The sequence below is a fragment of the Phascolarctos cinereus genome, unplaced genomic scaffold, assembly GCF_003287225.1.
Source record: "Phascolarctos cinereus isolate Bilbo 61053 unplaced genomic scaffold, phaCin_HiC Scaffold_9;HRSCAF=440, whole genome shotgun sequence".
NCBI lineage: Eukaryota > Metazoa > Chordata > Mammalia > Diprotodontia > Phascolarctidae > Phascolarctos > Phascolarctos cinereus.
Window position 1 is genome coordinate 214,025,176 of NW_027556402.1, and position 17,107 is coordinate 214,042,282.

Below are 17,107 nucleotides of genomic sequence, written 5' to 3' on the forward strand. Positions count from 1 at the left end.
TTTCCTGACTGCAGGCCTGGTGCTCTAACCACTGCACCACCTGGCTGCCTTAGACTCTACCAGTATCACAGTGATGATCTATCTTTTCAGTTTCTTTCTGTTTGCTTTCCTTGAAAGCTGAAAAAATTTTTTCCTGGCATCTAAAATTTGGGTTTGGCTCCTGAGTGCTCAGCAAATGTGTTGAGACTAGCATAATGTGAAAACTCAATAGAAAGGTTGTCAGTGAATGAGCAGGATAGGGCAAGGGCCAGCCCTCACTCAAGGTGGAGCTTAGAGGTGGCCCTTTTGGGGTACCTGGGGATCCCTCAGCATCACCTACTTCTCTTGTAAACATGGCAGCCACTCATCCCCAATCCTCCTTGCTGGAGGGAAGTCAGAATCCGTGTGGCTGTTTCACACCTTCATTCCTCAAGCTTCTCACATCAGTTCTCCCCTCACTTGGAGCTGAAGATGTTGCCACATTCTTTACTGAGAAAGTAGAGGCTATTCATTCAATATGAACTTCTCCTGGGACTATCTCCCTTTGTCTTCCTGCTCTCTAGACTCAAAGAAGGGTGGTCCTTCTCTTTGCCCAGACCATCCCCTCTACCTCTACCTTTGAGCCCCCCCTCCAAGGTGGTCCTTCTTTTTGCCCAGACCATCCCCTCTACTTCTACCTTCGAGCCCCCCCTCCAAGGTGGTCCTTCTTTTTGCCCAGACCATCCCCTCTACCTCTACCTTTGAGCCCATCCCCTCCATTCTTCCCCTCCAGTTTCCCCCCACAATTATTCCTTATCTCTAATCTTTAATCCTTGTATCAGCACTTTCCCTGAAAGAATGAATGAAAAGGCATTAAGTAAATGCTCACTACATGCCAAGCCCTGGACTACACTGACCCCCTTCCCCATCAGAGAAGGATATTTTGATGTGTAAAGTTACAAGGATGGTGGATGGAGCCCAAGTGGTAACAACACTGGCATTATGGATTTGTTCATGATTCCAGAATTATAACTGGGGGGCTACTCCCCTCCCGTGGAGGGGTTGGCCCAGTGCCAGAGTTCAGTTAAATCCCCTAGGGCTTACAAACAAGTCCAATTCTCACCCATCCTTAAAAACCCATCCCCACATCCCACCACCCCCTCAGCTATCTTTCTAGATCTCACTTTTTCCAGCCAAACTCCTTGAAAAAACTATCTCATATTCATTGACTATACTTCCTCTCTTCTCACTCACTTTTCAACTCTTGCAATCTGGCTTCTACGCTCTCACTTTGAGGAAATTGCTCTCTCCAGAGTTGACAAAGATCTCTCTTTGCCACATCTGATGGCCCTTTCTCAATCCTCATCCTTCTCCACCGCTCTGCGACACTCGACGTTCTTGATCACCTCCTAAAAGCTCTTCTCTGCCAGTTGATTTTGGATTTTTAAGATGCTGCCTTCCCTTGGTTCTCCTCATTCCTGTCCGACTGCTTTTCAGTCTCTACGCTCCATTATCATCCATAGGAAGTCCCATAACCGTGAGTATATGTCAAGACTATCCTGGGTCCTCTTTTCTTTTTATACTTTCTCTCTTTGGGAGCTCATGAGATCCAGGGCTTTAATGATCAACTCTATGCTAATGACTATATATCATGCCCCCTAGCCTCTCCCTTGAGGTCCATTCCCTCTTCACCAGCTGCCTACTAGATGTTTAAAAAGAGGATGTCCCCTAGATGTCTCAAACCCAACGTGTCAAAACTGAACACATTATCTTGACCTCTCTTATCTGGGGCTTCCCTATTTCTGCTGAAGGCACTGCCATCACTTTAGTGTTACCCCCAACTCCTCATTGACCTTCACACCACGTAACACTCGACTGCCAAATCTTGTCATTTCTATGTCCACAACATCTCTTGCATCTGTCTTCTTTTCTCCACTCAAACAGCTACCACTCCAATTCAGGCTTCAGCACCTCTTGTCTGACTTTTACAAAAGTCTCCTAATTTAGGGGTCTTCTTATTTCAAGTCTCTCTCCTTTTCCATGCTGAAATGATTTTCCTAAAAGGCAAATCTGACCATGTCACTTTCCTCCTCAGTAAGTTCCAGTGGTTCCTTATTATCGCTAGAATCCCCATCACTTAAAATTTGCCATTTCCTTTTAAGACCCCAGCTCAAGAATCATTTTCTCCATGAAGTGTTTCCTGATACCTTTATGTGCTTGTGCCTTCCCTTAAACTATCTGGGAGCTACCTGGTCCCCCGCAGCATTGTAAACGTTGCAAGCATTTGGTCTCTCTGTGCCCAACATCTGCTATAGTGCCTGGTACAACGAAGGTACTTAATAAACGCTTGCTGATTGGTTCACTGACCAAGGTGAGGGTTCCTAACACTTCTGTCTGTCAGTCACATTGTTCTGATTATATCAAGCCCCAGACTGCCACAGGGCCTCCTGAAATTGAGATCCTTGATTCTGATTTTCATATATTTTTTTAAATCAAAAGCTCTCTGGAAACCAATCTGTTCTTTTTGAAAGTTTGTTGTGTTTTATTAGTAAGGATTGGAAATGGTCTGAGTAATATCCCTTGAAGGATTTCGGAAGTCGTTCAGCCCATTTTCATTTTGAAGATAAGGAAAATGGCCCAGAGAGAGACTTGTGGAAAGAAAGTCATGTGATGAATTAGTAGCTGAGACTAGAATTCAGACAGGGTGTGCACACAAGACACACATTAAGCTTAATCTGTATAAATGTTTTCTCCATCACTTTCTTTTTGTTTTTTGTTTTTGGGGTTTTTTTTGGCTAGGCAATGGGGTTAAGTGACTCGCCCAGGGTCACACAGCTAGTAAGTGTTGTGTGTCCAAGGCCAGATTTGAACTCAGGTCCTCCTGAATCCAGGGCTGGTGCTCTATCCATTGCACCACCTAGCTGCCCCTCATCACTTTCTTAAGTCTAGACAATGAACAAAACAAGAAATCAAGCCCTGGTTTTCAGCTTTTGCTAATTTCAGAGATATAAGTTATACCTTGAAAATGAACAGCACCAGCTGGATTTGAGCAGGGTTCAAGCTGGCTCCAGCACACCCCAGAATCAGCTCAGAATTGGAAGGGTACATCAGAAGTCATCTGGACCTGAGCAAGGCCTCTGAGAAATGAAAGAGTTAAGTTTCCACATAAATAGATAAGAAATCAGCACAGACAGGCTAACTTCTCTGTCCAGGGTAGAGAGTGATGACACAATTCCAGGCACATAGTGTATGTTAAGGATGGGGGCATATAAGGAAGATTGTAACCCAGAAGGATTAGGACCAGCCCTGGTCCAGAAGGGAGGAGTTAGGCAGTTACTAACTATAAAGCTTGCCCTGGCTTCTTTTACTAGTGCATTCTCCCCTTCCAAGGAGATGTGCCCGCTTCTCGTGAGAATCGAAAGGATGCACTTCAACCTCTTTAATAAAAAGTCTTTGAGACACCAGTCTTTGGAATTGAGTCTGGGGCCCTCTTTATAACAGGACCCCTCTGCAACGTCCCTGACAAAGAGACACCTGGCCTTCCCTTGAATTTATTTAGTGACTGGAAGGTTATTATCTAATGAGATGGTCGAGTCTCACTGCTGACACATAGTGACTGTGTCGTCCTGGGTAAGTCATTTAACCACTCAGTGCTCTACACAAGACTAGAAGTTGAAGAGAAGGTGCCCAGTTGCATTGGCAGAGGATCTTTCCTCATCTGGGAGTTCTTATAGTCTGTCCCTATCCCTGTCTAATTGTTAAGTGTTTCCTTATATGAAGATGAAATGTGCTGACTTGTAACTTTTATGCACGTAGCCTAGTCTTAATCTTCCGCATACAGCCCTTCAGATAATAACAACAGCTAACATTTATATAGCACCTGCTACATGTCAGGCACTGTGCTTAGCGCTTTACGAATATCTCATTTGATCCTCAAACAACCTTGGGAGGGAAATGCTATTATTATCCCCAAATTACAGATAAGGAAACTGAGGCAGACCTAGGTTAAGAGATTTGCCCAGGTTCACACAGCTAGAAAGTGTCGGAGACTAGGTTTAAATTCATTGTTTCCACCAACTCTTTTATTCTCCAGGCTAAAGCTCCCTTTCCTTTGTTCAGTCCTTTTGGGGCATCTTGCATCCTTAGCACCCGCTCCTTCCTCTGGACCCACTCCACCTTAGCAAATCTGGAATTCTTTCCTCCGTATCGCACTGTCATCTGGACTTGTCCTCTCTGCCTTTGTCCCTACTTTTTGATGTTATTTCCCTTAGATTCCCAGCTTGTTATCTCCTCTTCAGAACTAACTGAATTCAGGGCTTCCAAATGCCTCTTACACCTGCAAAGACAAATAGCTAACTGCCTTTTTCACTTCTCAGAGAACCTTCTCTCTCCCCTCTGTCCCCTCCCATTTCTGCTTCTGTGACCCACCTAAGGATAAGATTCCCTTTGTCCATCAGCTTCCTCCCCACAGGCCTAGGCCTTGTTTAATCAGCCCCTGAGGTAACTGGGAAGGGAGGGAGAGGGGCACTTCATTCTCTGAGATAGATTTGTCTTGCAAGTGAACAAAAAGTCAAGGGGTCTAGAATGTAAATTTAGGCAATTTTTGCTTTTTTCTTTCTTGTTCCTGTCCTGACCACAGCAACAGAGTAGACCTTCTAGGCAGATATCTCATTTCCCACTCAGGGTCCACTTTCCACACCAATGTGGTGCCCCCTTCCCCCACCGTCTTGATCCTTGTCTTTTTCTCTTTGCCTTCAATGATTCCTAAATAAATTGGCTAATCTGTAAACCCCAAATATTCTCCCCGAGCAGCATCTATTGGATCTGCTTTGTTCATTTGGAAAACAGAATTAATTCGTTCTACTATGATTTTTTGCTTGCCTGCTGTCTGTTTTCCTCTACCTCCCCTTTTTAAATCCCTTGCTCATGTCAGAGTGGGAAAGGGACCTTTGAGATCTTATAGTCCAGAAATGTCAAACACAGCCTCTGGAGTGCTGTGCAAAGGAGATTAAAATGTAACTGGGAAATCTTTAACAAAATAAATAAAAATACAGCACAGCATAGATAATGTTAATTTGTGGTTTTCTAAGTCAATATGAAATTGATTCCACTGGACTGTAGTCCCAACCCTAGTCTTTTTACATGTAAGAAATCTGAAGCCCAAGAAAGGCTTCCCCAAAAGAGGAAATGACTTTCGTAAGATCATCTAGTTAGTTAAAAGCAGAACCCAAAACCCTTCCTCCACCCTCAGCTACCTTCTGCTCCCTCCTTGGGGTTTGGCAGCGCATCTCTGATCACACATTCTGTGTTCTCAGGGGCCCCTGCTGTCTTGGGCAGTAATCACTACACGTTTGGATGTCTGTTAGACCGACTGTGATGTGAAGCAAATCATTTAAGCTCTCTAAAGTGAAGGTGGCAAACACTTGCTCTGCAAGACCTAATGGCTGTGGAAATCACGTCATTTTTTTAGGGTCTGTATGGTATGAGGTACAGTGCATCATTAATTCCCTTCTGATACTTGGGCTTTTAGCATCAGAGCTTGGAGGTCATCTAATTCAAATCCCTCATTTAACAGTGTGGGAAACTGAGGCCCAGGGCAGCAAAGCCACTTGTTGAAGGTCGCACAGCAAGTTAGTCATGGGGCTGAGACCAGAACTCAGATTTCCTGGTAACCAGCCCAGTATTGAAATATCTCCTCTCTTCCTTCCCATTCTATTAATTAAATGTTGTCTCAGCAATGGTGCCGTGATGGCTGTGGAAAATTACCTGAGTTTGCAGCAGGGAAATAGGAGTACTCAGGAAGGTTTTGCATCTGGGAAATATCACAAGATCACAGGCTCTTCAAATCTTTGAGTCTGGGGAAACTGAAATCCATTTAGCAGGATATTTCATCTGTGAGTCATTCTTTCCTCATTGGTCAGATGAAAGGGTTGGACTATGTCAAGGGTTCTTAACTTGGGGTGCTGGGAACCCCAAAGGGTCTGTGGATAGATTTCGTGACCTCATGTGGGCAAAACATGACATTTTAATTTTCACTAACCTCTAATTGAAATTTAGCATTTCTTTTTTCATAAAATTTTTATTCATCTTAAACTTAAATACAATATGGGAAAAGAAAAAAGAACATTTCCATGTATACAACAGAACACAAGAGAATATTCAATATAAAATGATAAATTTCCATTTCAAGAAAACCTATGTAATAAATACTACACATTGTTTTCAAAGCTGCCTACTTTTTCTTTACTTCCTTGTTGGTTTTCTTTTGTTTTCTGCTGTGCACTTTTTACTGTATTGCCTCCCTACTCCAAGAAGACTACAATTAAACTCAGATATGTGTGTATGTGTAGGTGTATGTGTATATACACATATATATGTATATACATACATATCTATACGTAGATATCTATAAACATACACATATGTAAACATATACCCCTCTACATTCATATACATACATGTAAGATCATACTATGCTTATTTCTACTTGTCATCTGCTTCTCTGGAGGTAAATAGCATTTTTCTTCATAGGTCCGAGTCTTTCTATGTTTTTTCTAAATCAACCAGCTCATTGTTGCCTATATCACAGTAGTATTCCAACACATTCACATCCTATCTGCAAGATTGTCCATGAAGGTTTTTCCCAGCATTTCTTTCAATTATGAATGTGGGAAAGCAGCATAATTCAGAGAAGGGGTGTGTAGGCTTCCTCTTGGACCAGACCCTACTTGAGGTTTTCTTGGCAAAGATACTGAACTGATTTTCTGTTTCCTTCTCCAGCTCATTTTACAGATGAGAAAACTGAAGGAGAGTAAAGTGACTTGTCCAGGGTCACACAGCTAAGTGTCTGAAGCTGGATTGGAGCTCAGAAAGATGAGTCTTCCTGACTCCAGGCCTTGCACTCTATTTACTGCACCACCTGGCTTCCTGGTCCAGTTCCTAGCCAAGCCTATATACACATATACACATATACACACTTCTTATGTATATGTTTACATATTGTTCTCCCCAATAGAATGTATCCTCCTTGAGGGTAGGGACTATTTTAGGTTTGTCTTTTGTGTCCTAGTTTAGCATGGAATCCTGTACACAGTATATGCTTATGTGGAAATGAAATGAAATGCAGGCAGAGATGTCTTATAGTCAGCCCAATACATGTGTCTAAAGCATAGAGTGGGGATGGAGAGATGTCCAAAGCTAGAGACATAGACTGGGGAGACGTGTTGGTATTTTGAATGTGGAAATAGCTGACCTAGTCAATGGAGAAGGGGGTTGGCTGGCCAATTCCCAGGAACATTGCCACTCTCCTTTTACAGGGAAAAAAATGTCAAGCATATCTACTCACACTCCCAGAGCTCGTGTTTGTGCTGTTTGGGAGAACACAATGAAGGATCAGATAAAATGCAGGGGAATCTGGTTCACATGTCTCCATGAGAGAAGTGTAACTAAGCCACACGCGCTGTAGCAATCTATTCCCAGAGTTGGCTTCTGGCCATCAGGGCGCTAGCTACGTTTGGGGAGCAGGCTTCCAGCCTGGGCCCCTTCTTTCTGGGCTTCCATGAGATTGGAGGGGGTCAAGACCTTGCTTGGATCACTCTCCCCATAACCAGTGCCACCCTTCACCTAATGAAGATCAATTTCTTATTCTCGTTCTTAGCTGAGATGCCTCGACAGTTCCCCAAGCTGAACATTTCAGAGGTGGATGAGCAGGTGCGACTGCTGGCCGAAAAGGTGTTTGCTAAGGTGCTCCGGGAGGAAGACAGCAAAGATGCCTTATCGCTGTTCACTGTGCCCGAGGACTGCCCCATTGGGCAGAAGGAGGCCAAAGAGCGCGAGCTGGAGAAGGAGCTGGCTGAGCAGAAGTCCGTGGAGACGGCCAAAAGGTGGGTCTGCTGGCCTCTTCCCATCGGCAGAGAAACATCTGCCGATCTACTCAGTCTGTTATCTGGCTTAGGTACTGGGGACCTGAAAAACAGACTGGCCCTAGACTCAAGGCTTTAGGTTTATTTCTGAATGGGCAACACTAATCAGTTTTAAATCTGGTTGAAATGATCTAAAATCTTAATTCTCCCTGCCGCTTTAATAGCTGATTGGAGGTAGTGGGGCAGAGTGGGAAGGGTGTTGGAACTAGGAATCCAGGAATGCAGGCTTGGCCTGTGCCCCTAGCTGGGAGGCTGTGGACAGGTCACTGTCCATCTGAATCTGGTTCTTCACCGTGCTTCAGCGTAGGATCATGGATTTAAAACTAGAGGAATGTAGAGGTCGTCTGCCCCAGCCTTGGCATTCTCCCCTTGTGGATCCTCCAGGCAGAAAGCGTTTTTAAAGTGCTGACTATGTGCTAGGCACTGGGGCTTTAAAGAGTAAGAGAAATAGTCCTTGTCTGCAAGGAGCTTACATTCAACAGAGGGAAACAACATATGTGTATATATATATATATATATATATATATATATATATATATATATATGGCAGCTTAATACAGCGGAGAGGCACAGGGTTTGGGTTTAAATCTTAGCTCTGCCGTTTTCCACCCTTTGTCACCTTGAATACATTGATTAATTTCTCTTGGCTTTGATTTCTTTAACTGTAAAGTGAGGGGGTTGCATAATATGACTTTAGAGGTCGTTTCTGGCTCTAAATCTAGGATTCTATTTTCCTAAGTAAGGACAAGGTAATTTTGCAGATAAGGAAACTGAGACCTCCAAAGAATTAAGTGACTAGTTCAGGGATATATTAAGTAGGTAAGTGTCAGAGGCAGGATTCGAACCTAGGTACTCTCACTCCAGATCTGCTGCATCACGTTGCCTTGCCAGCATCTTCCCATTCACCCCAAAAAGTAGTCCTCTCCCTTCTTTCCCCGATATACTCAAATACGCCCTTTCTGTTTCTTAGCATTCCTTTACAGATTCACTCTGCTCTGAGCTTGTTGTGGCTTTCAGCCCCTTAGATGACAGGGTTCGCCCAGATAGCTGAGCCAGCTGACTGGCCATGGGCATTTTGGGGCAGCTAGCTGACACAGGGGTTAGAGCACTGGGCCTGGAATCAGGAGCTCAAATCTAGCCTCAGGTACTAACTAGCTATGTGACCCTGGGCCAGTCACTTAACCTCAGTTTGCTCATCTGTAAAATGGGGATCAGGATAGCACTTACCTGCTAGGGTTGTTGTGAGGCTCAAATAAGATAATAATTGCAAAGCACTTAGTACAGTGCTTGGTACATAGCAAACACTATATAAATGTTAATTATTATCATTGTTGTTATTATCCCATTTTGGACTCAGGTCCAGAATTTTTACTTCCACCTTGGATCCAAAACTTAAGTCATTAACAGAGCATTTCCAGTGTAACTTTAAGGACTTTAGGGAGATACAGTCCACTTCTGGCTTTAGTGTGGCCTGGTGAAGAGGAAGCTGAGAATTTGGTGCAAAAAGAAAAAGACGTAGAACATCTCGGGGGCTAGTGCCAGGGAAAGAGGCTTGACTTTCTGCTGGGGGCTTAGGGCCTGCACTTCTGAGTCAGTGATGCTCAGGTTCACAGTGGACAGTGAGCAGGGACTGCATTGGCACTTTTGGCTTCATAGGGTCCTAGATCATGAGCTAGAAGGGACCTCAGAAGCCTTCTGGTCCAATACCCCCCCTTCCGATTCCCCCCGTTTTTATAGGTTTAACAAAAAAGGCCTTTTTGCTTTTTTTTGTTTGTTTTTCTAGGTGAGGCAGTTGGGGTTAAGTGACTTGCCCAGAGTCACACAGCTAGTGAGTGTTATGTGTCTGAGGCTGGATTTGAACTCGGGTCCTCCTGACTCCAGGGCCAGTGCTCTATCCACTGTGCCACCTAGCTGCCCCTCCTTTTTGCTTTTGTTGAGGTCAGATTTGGGAGAGCGGTCTGAGTGTGAATTCATTTAAACATATTTGGCAGCCAATGGAAGCTTTATTGTGTGAAAGCACACGAAAGGCCTTGTTAGCCAGAAGCTAATGAAAGGCCCTGATATTTGGCTTATATAGGCGTTTCAGAATGATGATGAGGGTTTTTTTATGGGGTTGAAGATTAAGGACAAAAGGATGAGGAAGGAGGTTGCTTACAAGATAAGGAGGAATTTTGTGACACAGGATGAGGGAGATAGTTGACAGAATAAGGAGACCAGGGGGACACAGGATAAAAAAAAAAGCAATTCTTTTGGTCTTACAAGATAAGGAGAAGTTCTATGGTATTTCAAGATAAAGGGAAAAGGACTTTAGGATGTTTTCAAGTTACAGAATAAGCCCCAGCCCACCTCAAGAGGGGCTTCATGAAGTACTAGAAAAGCACCTCTTAATATTCTTTTTAACCCTTAGGTCACTATATGTTGTGTCCACATCATATTGTCCAAGGCACCGAGGGAGCTGTAGATATGAATAAAATATGGGGCCCTTCCCTTGTGCACCATCACAGATACCGTTGTTCCTACAACACAGAAGTCAAAGCCCTGGGATTCCTACCCTGTTTTTGTCACTGACTCTCCCTGGGCCCTTGGGAAAATCACTTGGCCCCTCTAGGCCTCAGTTTCCTCCCCAGGGAAATCATTAGGTAAATGGCCTCTGAGGTCCTGTACATCCATGAGAACCCAGGAGTTTAAGGGTACTTAAGGTCACATGGGTAGGATTTGAATACAGGACCTCTGACTCCTGACTTTTCATTGTGCCATGCTGCCTTTAAGGTTGCCCTAACAATTTTTATTTTTAGTTATTATTATTATTATTTTCAAAAAGCTGGGACAATTTTTTTATCCTGTGCATTTTTTATAATTTCTTGAAAAATATGGAAAACAAGCTTCTAAAAAGGTTGTTTCCTAGGCAGCCCAGTGGATAGAGCACCGGCCCCTGAAGTCAGGAGGACCTGAGTTCAAATGCTCCCTTATATACTAGTTGACCCTGGGCAAATCACTTAACCTCTCATCTCAAATGAGATGAGAATACTGGGAAAGCACTGTATAAATGCTAGTTATTATTATTACTATGCTGCCTTCTAAGAAGGGGCATTGTCACCACTAACAGATTTCTTCATCAAGCAGTTTTTCCCCTTCCTTAATAGATGACCTTTATATGGTCTTGTGATGGAAAAAAAAATCACCTGGTAGCCAAACTTCTGGTGAGGAATCTTTCGGCACCTGGTCCTTGGCCAACATTTACATGGTCCATTAATGAAAAGACTCTTCTAGAAGATTAGTAGGACTTTGAGAACCCAAAGTCTCCACCATGATCCATCAGAGGAGGATGTCAGTGAAGATGGGCAAGAATTGTATAAGTGAGGCTCAAAGAGGGTGAGCCTGGACCCCAAGTTCATATAGAGGGGAAGTGGTGGAGGTTGGCCTCACACCTAGCTCTGGAGACTCTTGGTGTTTTTTCTTGGAGATTTTTCCCTCTAGCATTTTCTTAAGCATTCCCATGCTTCCATTTCCTTTTTTCCTTTTTTTTTTTTCAGTGAGGCAATGGGGTTAAGTAACTTGCCCAGGGTCACACATCCATGCTTCTTTTCCTTAAAAAGAATCTCATAATAAGAGCCAAGAAGCCCTTCTCAAAAGTCTACTGATGAATGATAAGGATCATTGATTTAGTCCAAGGAAGGCCATTTAGTCCAAACCCCTCATTTTACAGATGAAGAAACTGAGGCTAAAAGAAGTTAAGTGGCCTACCTAGGGTCCCACTGCTAGGCACAATTTGAACTCCAGTCTTCCTGACTCCAAGTCTAGCACTGTGTCATGTCGAAGTCTTTGGAAAATCATTTTGGTAGCTATGTGGAGGCTGGATTAGAGCGGGGAGAGATTTGAGGTGGGAAGACCAGTTAGGAAGCTGTTACAACAGTCCAGGTGAGGGTTGATACAGGCTTCACCTGGGTAGAGGTTGGTACCCATTACTGAACCAGGTTGCTATTGAATGTCTGGAATTGAAGAGGACACGGAGCCAGGAAGGCACTGCCAGTGTGTCTGGGTGTCACACACAACAGGATGGAACATGCTAACATAGGTACCATAATTCTCAGCTTGTTAATGGTCAGTCCAGTGCCAGTGATTAATCTGTTCAAAATGACCCAGTCTTCAGCATTAATGAAGACTCTGTGTCCCTGCAGAGAAAACCTGACCCTCTGGCCAGCTTTTCCCTGGACTTAATTAACTGCTTTCTCTTATCATTGGCTCCTAGAAAGAAGAGTTTCAAGATGATTCGATCCCAGTCACTTTCTCTGCAAATGCCAGCCCAGCAAGACTGGAAGGGTCCACCATCATCCACCCCTGCCATGTCGCCCCCAACGCCAGTCCCCGCAGGAGCGGCTTCCCAGGCAGCTCCTGGGTCATTTGCTATGCCTGAGTTTCAGCGCGTCACCATCAGTGGAGATTACTGTGCTGGGGTAAGAACTCCCCCTTCCCTTTCTCTTCCTCCCTCTGGAATCAAACGCAGTAGTGACACAGAACACTGTGCCCTGCCCCAGCTCCAGCTCCCACCCCCTAGGCGTGTGGGGGAAAGGCAGACAGGGTGCTCTAATGGAAACATTACTGGCTCTGGGGTCAGAGGAGCTGGGTGCAAGTCTGGCTCTGACATTTACTCCCTAAGTGACCTTGATTAAAATAAGTCACTTAACCTCCCAAGGCTTCAGATCATGGGCTGTGCAGCAAGGAGGGTGGGCTAGGTAGCTTCAAGGTTCCTTCCAGCCCTAGATATAGTCAGTCACTCGATACACACATTATTTTATAGGGCCAAATCCCCCCTTTACCATTGCTACCCATGTGACCATGGGCAAGTCAGGCATCCTCTCCGAGCCTTCATTTCCTCATTTAAAAATGATGGACTTGAGCCAGACAGACTCTGAGGTCCCTTCTGTATCTAATGAGATAATATGTGGAAAGTGCTTTGCCAGCCTTCTATAAATGTTAGCTCTTAGCATGATCATTGACATAGGCCTGGAGATAGCTCAGTTCAGGGACCAGTGCCTTACTGAGGCAGTTTGAGCCTGGCCACAGAGATCCAGCAGCCTCCCAGAGGGCAAGAAAGGAAATCTTAGACTGCTCCTTCTCTCCTTCTGGGTTGGAAGGGGGCTAGGGAAGGGAGAGGCCCTGGATCAGGGGCTGGAGGAAGGGAAAGAATAATCCTATAGCATGTGAGAGGAACATGGTGCCTGTTGAAAGGATGACCGAGTGCTTTCTCCAGGAAGCCAGGAGGTCTCCCTCCGGAGGATAGGCTAGTTTAGAGCCTGCTAAATAATGGTTGGTTATTGGGGGTCGGGAAGGAATCGGTACAGGAGACGGTGGGTCTGTTCCTTTGAACACTTGCACTGCTAGGAATAGGTTTAGGTCTTAAAATGCTGCCATGTCTTGGACCAAGAGCTCCAATAGACATGACTTCATATATCCTCCTAAGAACCCCGGGGGTGGGGAGTGGCCCTGTTTTACAGATGTGAAAACTTATGCACACCGAAAGAGGAGAATTGCTCCATGTCACATGGTTAGTGACAGTCACCACTAGAAGTCCAGTCAAGAAAACGAGCAGGTAGCTCTCAAGTCTCTCCCAGTCTAATGGGAGATTGTGGTTGTTCGTCCTTCATTCTGGAAGAGGACCATGACATCAGGGAGGTGATGCCGTGACTGGCAAGTGAATTGTATTTAAGTGAGGGAGGGCTGGGCAAAGTCTGCTTTCTCCTCCAGAGCCATCTGGGTCCAGTGGCCAGATATAGATTAAGACCACTGGAGATGGCACCCATCTAATAGGAGACAATGTGCAAACAACCCAGGGCAAACAAGATATCTATATGTGTATGTATAAATATATGTATAGATATAGCATGTGTGTATGTACATGTACTTGAGATATAGTACATGTGCTTATTATATGTAATATATGCATATCTTTATAGACAGAAGATTAATTGAAGATAATTTTAAAGGGAATAAGGATAGGCTTATTGACAATGACAGGACTTGCAGGAAGCCAGAGAACCAGCAGGAAGAGTGCTCCAGGCCTGGGCACAGCCAGTGAAAGAACAGAGTTTGGAGGTGGGGTGTCCTGTGAGAGACACGTCAGTGAGGTTGGTGTCACTGGACCATGGAGTCCCTGGAGAGGAGTGAGGTGTGAGAGGACTGGAGGGGTCCAGGTGATGAACAGCTTGAAAAATGAAAGAGAGAATTTTCTCTTTGATCCCAGAGGTCATAGGGAGCCATGAACAGGAGGGAGGCATGAACAGATCTCAATGGAGGATGGACCACAAAGTGGGGAGCCTTGAGGCAGGCAGACCAATCAGCAGGCTGCTGCAATAGCCCAGGCAGGAGGTGATGAGGGCCTGTAGCAGGCTGATGACAGCAGCAGAGGAAAGAAGGGAGTATGTTGAGATATTAGGAAGGTGGTATTGATGGTACTTGGCAACTGAGTGAATAGGGGAGGTGAGAGAGAGTGAGGAGTTGAGGAGGACACCTAGGTTGGGAGCCTAGGTGACAAGGGAGATGGTGGTGCCCTTGACACCATTGTCTTCTCTGGGAATAGGGAAGTCAGGAGGAGGGGAAGGTTTGAAGGGAAAGATTATGAGTTCAGTTTTGGACATGTAGAGTCAGAGGCGTCTGCAGTATATCTAGTTTGTGATGTCTGATAGGCAGCTGGAAATGGGAGGTGTTTCCTACTTCAAACCCTGTTGTTTCTACCTCTGCTCCAAGATTCATCAGCATCAGATAGGGAAAGAGGCCTGGTCCTGGAGTCAGAAGACATATTCCATTTCCAGTTCTGCTACTTGCTAGTTTGAGAAAATATGGTCCCTACTCTTGCCTCAATTTACCCATCTGTAAAATGAGGGGGTTGGACTAGATCTTAACTGAACCCCTCTGGCAGCCAGGTGAAGCCTTTGGACCCCTTCTTAGAATAAGATCTTTAAATAAAACACATAGGATTGCAAAGGAAACCAATTATATTGACATGCCATAATCAAAATCTTTTTAAAAAATTTTTGCTTAGACGATTGGGGTTAAGTGACTTGCCCAGAGTCACACAGCTAGTAAGTGTCAAGTGTCTGAGGCTGAATTTAAACTCAGGTCCTCCTGACTCCAAGGCTGGAGCTCTATCCACTGTGCCACCTGACTACCCCCTCAAAAGCTTTTGAAGAACAAGTCCACGGACCCCAAGTTAAGCAACCCTTGACTAGATGACCTCGAGGGCTCTTCTCTGCTGGCCTGTGATTTTGTGATAGAACAGTGTAGTCATCGCGTAAAATATGAGAAGAATGAGGAATTATAAGTTATGTTTCTAGGCTGATATCATGGTTTGGGGGGAATCTGGGGGAGTTTGCTGACTTTTGGAGGGCCTTCCATTTCTCTGTCTGTAGATGTCAGTCCTTTCTGCCTTCCTTGACAAGAGGCTTTCTAGATTTGATGCTACCCTTGACCATGGGTGGATATAGAGCCATGTGTATACAAAGAAGGTGGTATTTGGCTATGCACCATATTTTGGAGGTACAGTCACAACTTTACATTTAAATATAAAAAATCCTGTCCCAAGATGAAGTGGGAAATCGGCTCCTTTTTTTTTATTTTTTATTTTTAAAGACAGCTTAATTATCATGCATAGAGACCTGGCCATACAGCCAGAGACACCTGGGTTCAAATCTTGCCTCCAATATGTACTGGCTGTGTGACCCTGGGCAAGTCACCTAACCTCTGTTTTCTAGGAGACTTTCTAAGGTGTTGACCTACATTGGTAAAGGGAATTTCCTCATGGTAAGAAGAGTTACTATCCTAGGAAAACCATAGGTCCAGGCCCTATACCTTATGCAGGTATAAATGATTTTTTCTTTCTTTTTTTGAGAGGGAAATTTTTTTTTCTAATTTAATTTTTTTTATTTTTTCCTTTTTTTGGGGGGGCAATTGGGGTTAAGCAACTTGCCCAGGGTCACACAGCTAGTAAGTGTCAAGTGTTTAGTCTGAGGCCGGATTTGAACTGGCTTCAGGGGCCAGTGCTCTATGCACTGTTCCACCTAGCTGCCCCGAGGGAAATTTCTAAGAAATATACTTGGAAAAACTTTTTTTTTTGTTCCAGGCTTTCCAGACCACTCAATTTTTACTCTTTAAGGCCACCTATTTTTTGTAAGACGGGTAGCTTTCAAAAATTATCATTAACTTTAAACATCTTTTTGTTTTACTTCATTCCCAAATATATCTATTCCTTCTCCCCTACCCAGAGAACCATCCTGAGTAATAAAGAATAAAAAAGAGAGGAAAAAAGTAGCCCAGCAAAAACAACCAGTGTATCAACTGAACCTGATGGTATATGTAATACTTCACACCCATAGTATTCCACCTCTGCACGGAGGGGAAGGAGGTTAATTTTCTTTGGGGATAAGCTTGGTTGCTATAATTGCAGTTTTCGGTTTTGTTATTATTTGCTTCTTTTCATTTACATTGTTGCAGTTATGATGTCTATTGCTTACCTAGTTCTGCTTAATTAGACCATGCATCCTTTCATATGTCTTCTTATGCTTCTCTAAATTGAAGAAGGGAAACTTTTTTTTTTTTTTGCTTTTTGGTGAGGCAATTGGGGTTAACTGACTTGGCAAAATATATACAAAGCGGCTTGGCAGAGTAGCTCCCTAAGGACCAGGGAGATGAGGAAAGGATGTCAGACGGTGGATTGTAGAGCCTGAGCTGAGCCTTGAACGCTGGAAAGGGAGGCACAGAGGGATGGAGGACAGAAAGCTTTTGCAAAGGAGACTATCGTGTCGGAGCATCATCGAATGGGCTGGACTGTAGGGTGTGTGAAGACAAGTCATGTACACCAAGGCGAGGCTGACAGCCTGGGAAGTCATCAGAGCTGGGAGAACACCAGAAGAGATGCTCCCCTGCCAACATAAAAGAAAACCGCGCGGATGGCCTTCAGACCTGGGACCAATGCAGTGACCAGCATGGGCTTCAGAGGTTCCAGCTTCTCAGCAGAGAGGTGCCTGAGGGCAAGACTGGCCTGTACCTTTCCAGACACCATCCATGGATTGATTTGTTTTTCTCAACTATGCTTGTTTTGGATATTAGGGAGGGATCTCTCGGTGGGGCTGCGGTGTGAAAGTCACTGGGAAGAGACAGTGATGTAAAAAAAAATTTCCCCTAATTCCTAGGGGTCCACCCCAAGGACACTAGGTTCATGTGGACTGGCATAA

The 17,107-nt window shown here is 44.4% G+C and overlaps 1 protein-coding gene across 3 annotated transcripts in view; it reads left to right on the forward strand.

Annotated features, from left to right (window-relative positions):
- AMPD3 (adenosine monophosphate deaminase 3) overlaps window positions 1–17,107 on the forward strand; it is a 71,369-nt gene that overhangs the window by 19,051 nt on the left and 35,211 nt on the right. For 2 of the 3 annotated variants that reach the window (XM_021001963.2, XM_021001961.2), the window contains exons 2-3: window positions 7,616–7,841; window positions 12,130–12,334. In XM_021001963.2, the coding sequence (XP_020857622.1) occupies window positions 7,621–7,841; window positions 12,130–12,334 (426 nt within the window). In that variant the 5' untranslated portion in view covers window positions 7,616–7,620. Of the gene's footprint in view, window positions 1–1,258; window positions 1,496–7,615; window positions 7,842–12,129; window positions 12,335–17,107 lie in introns of those variants that run through there. The other variant, XM_021001959.2, reaches the window with a different exon arrangement.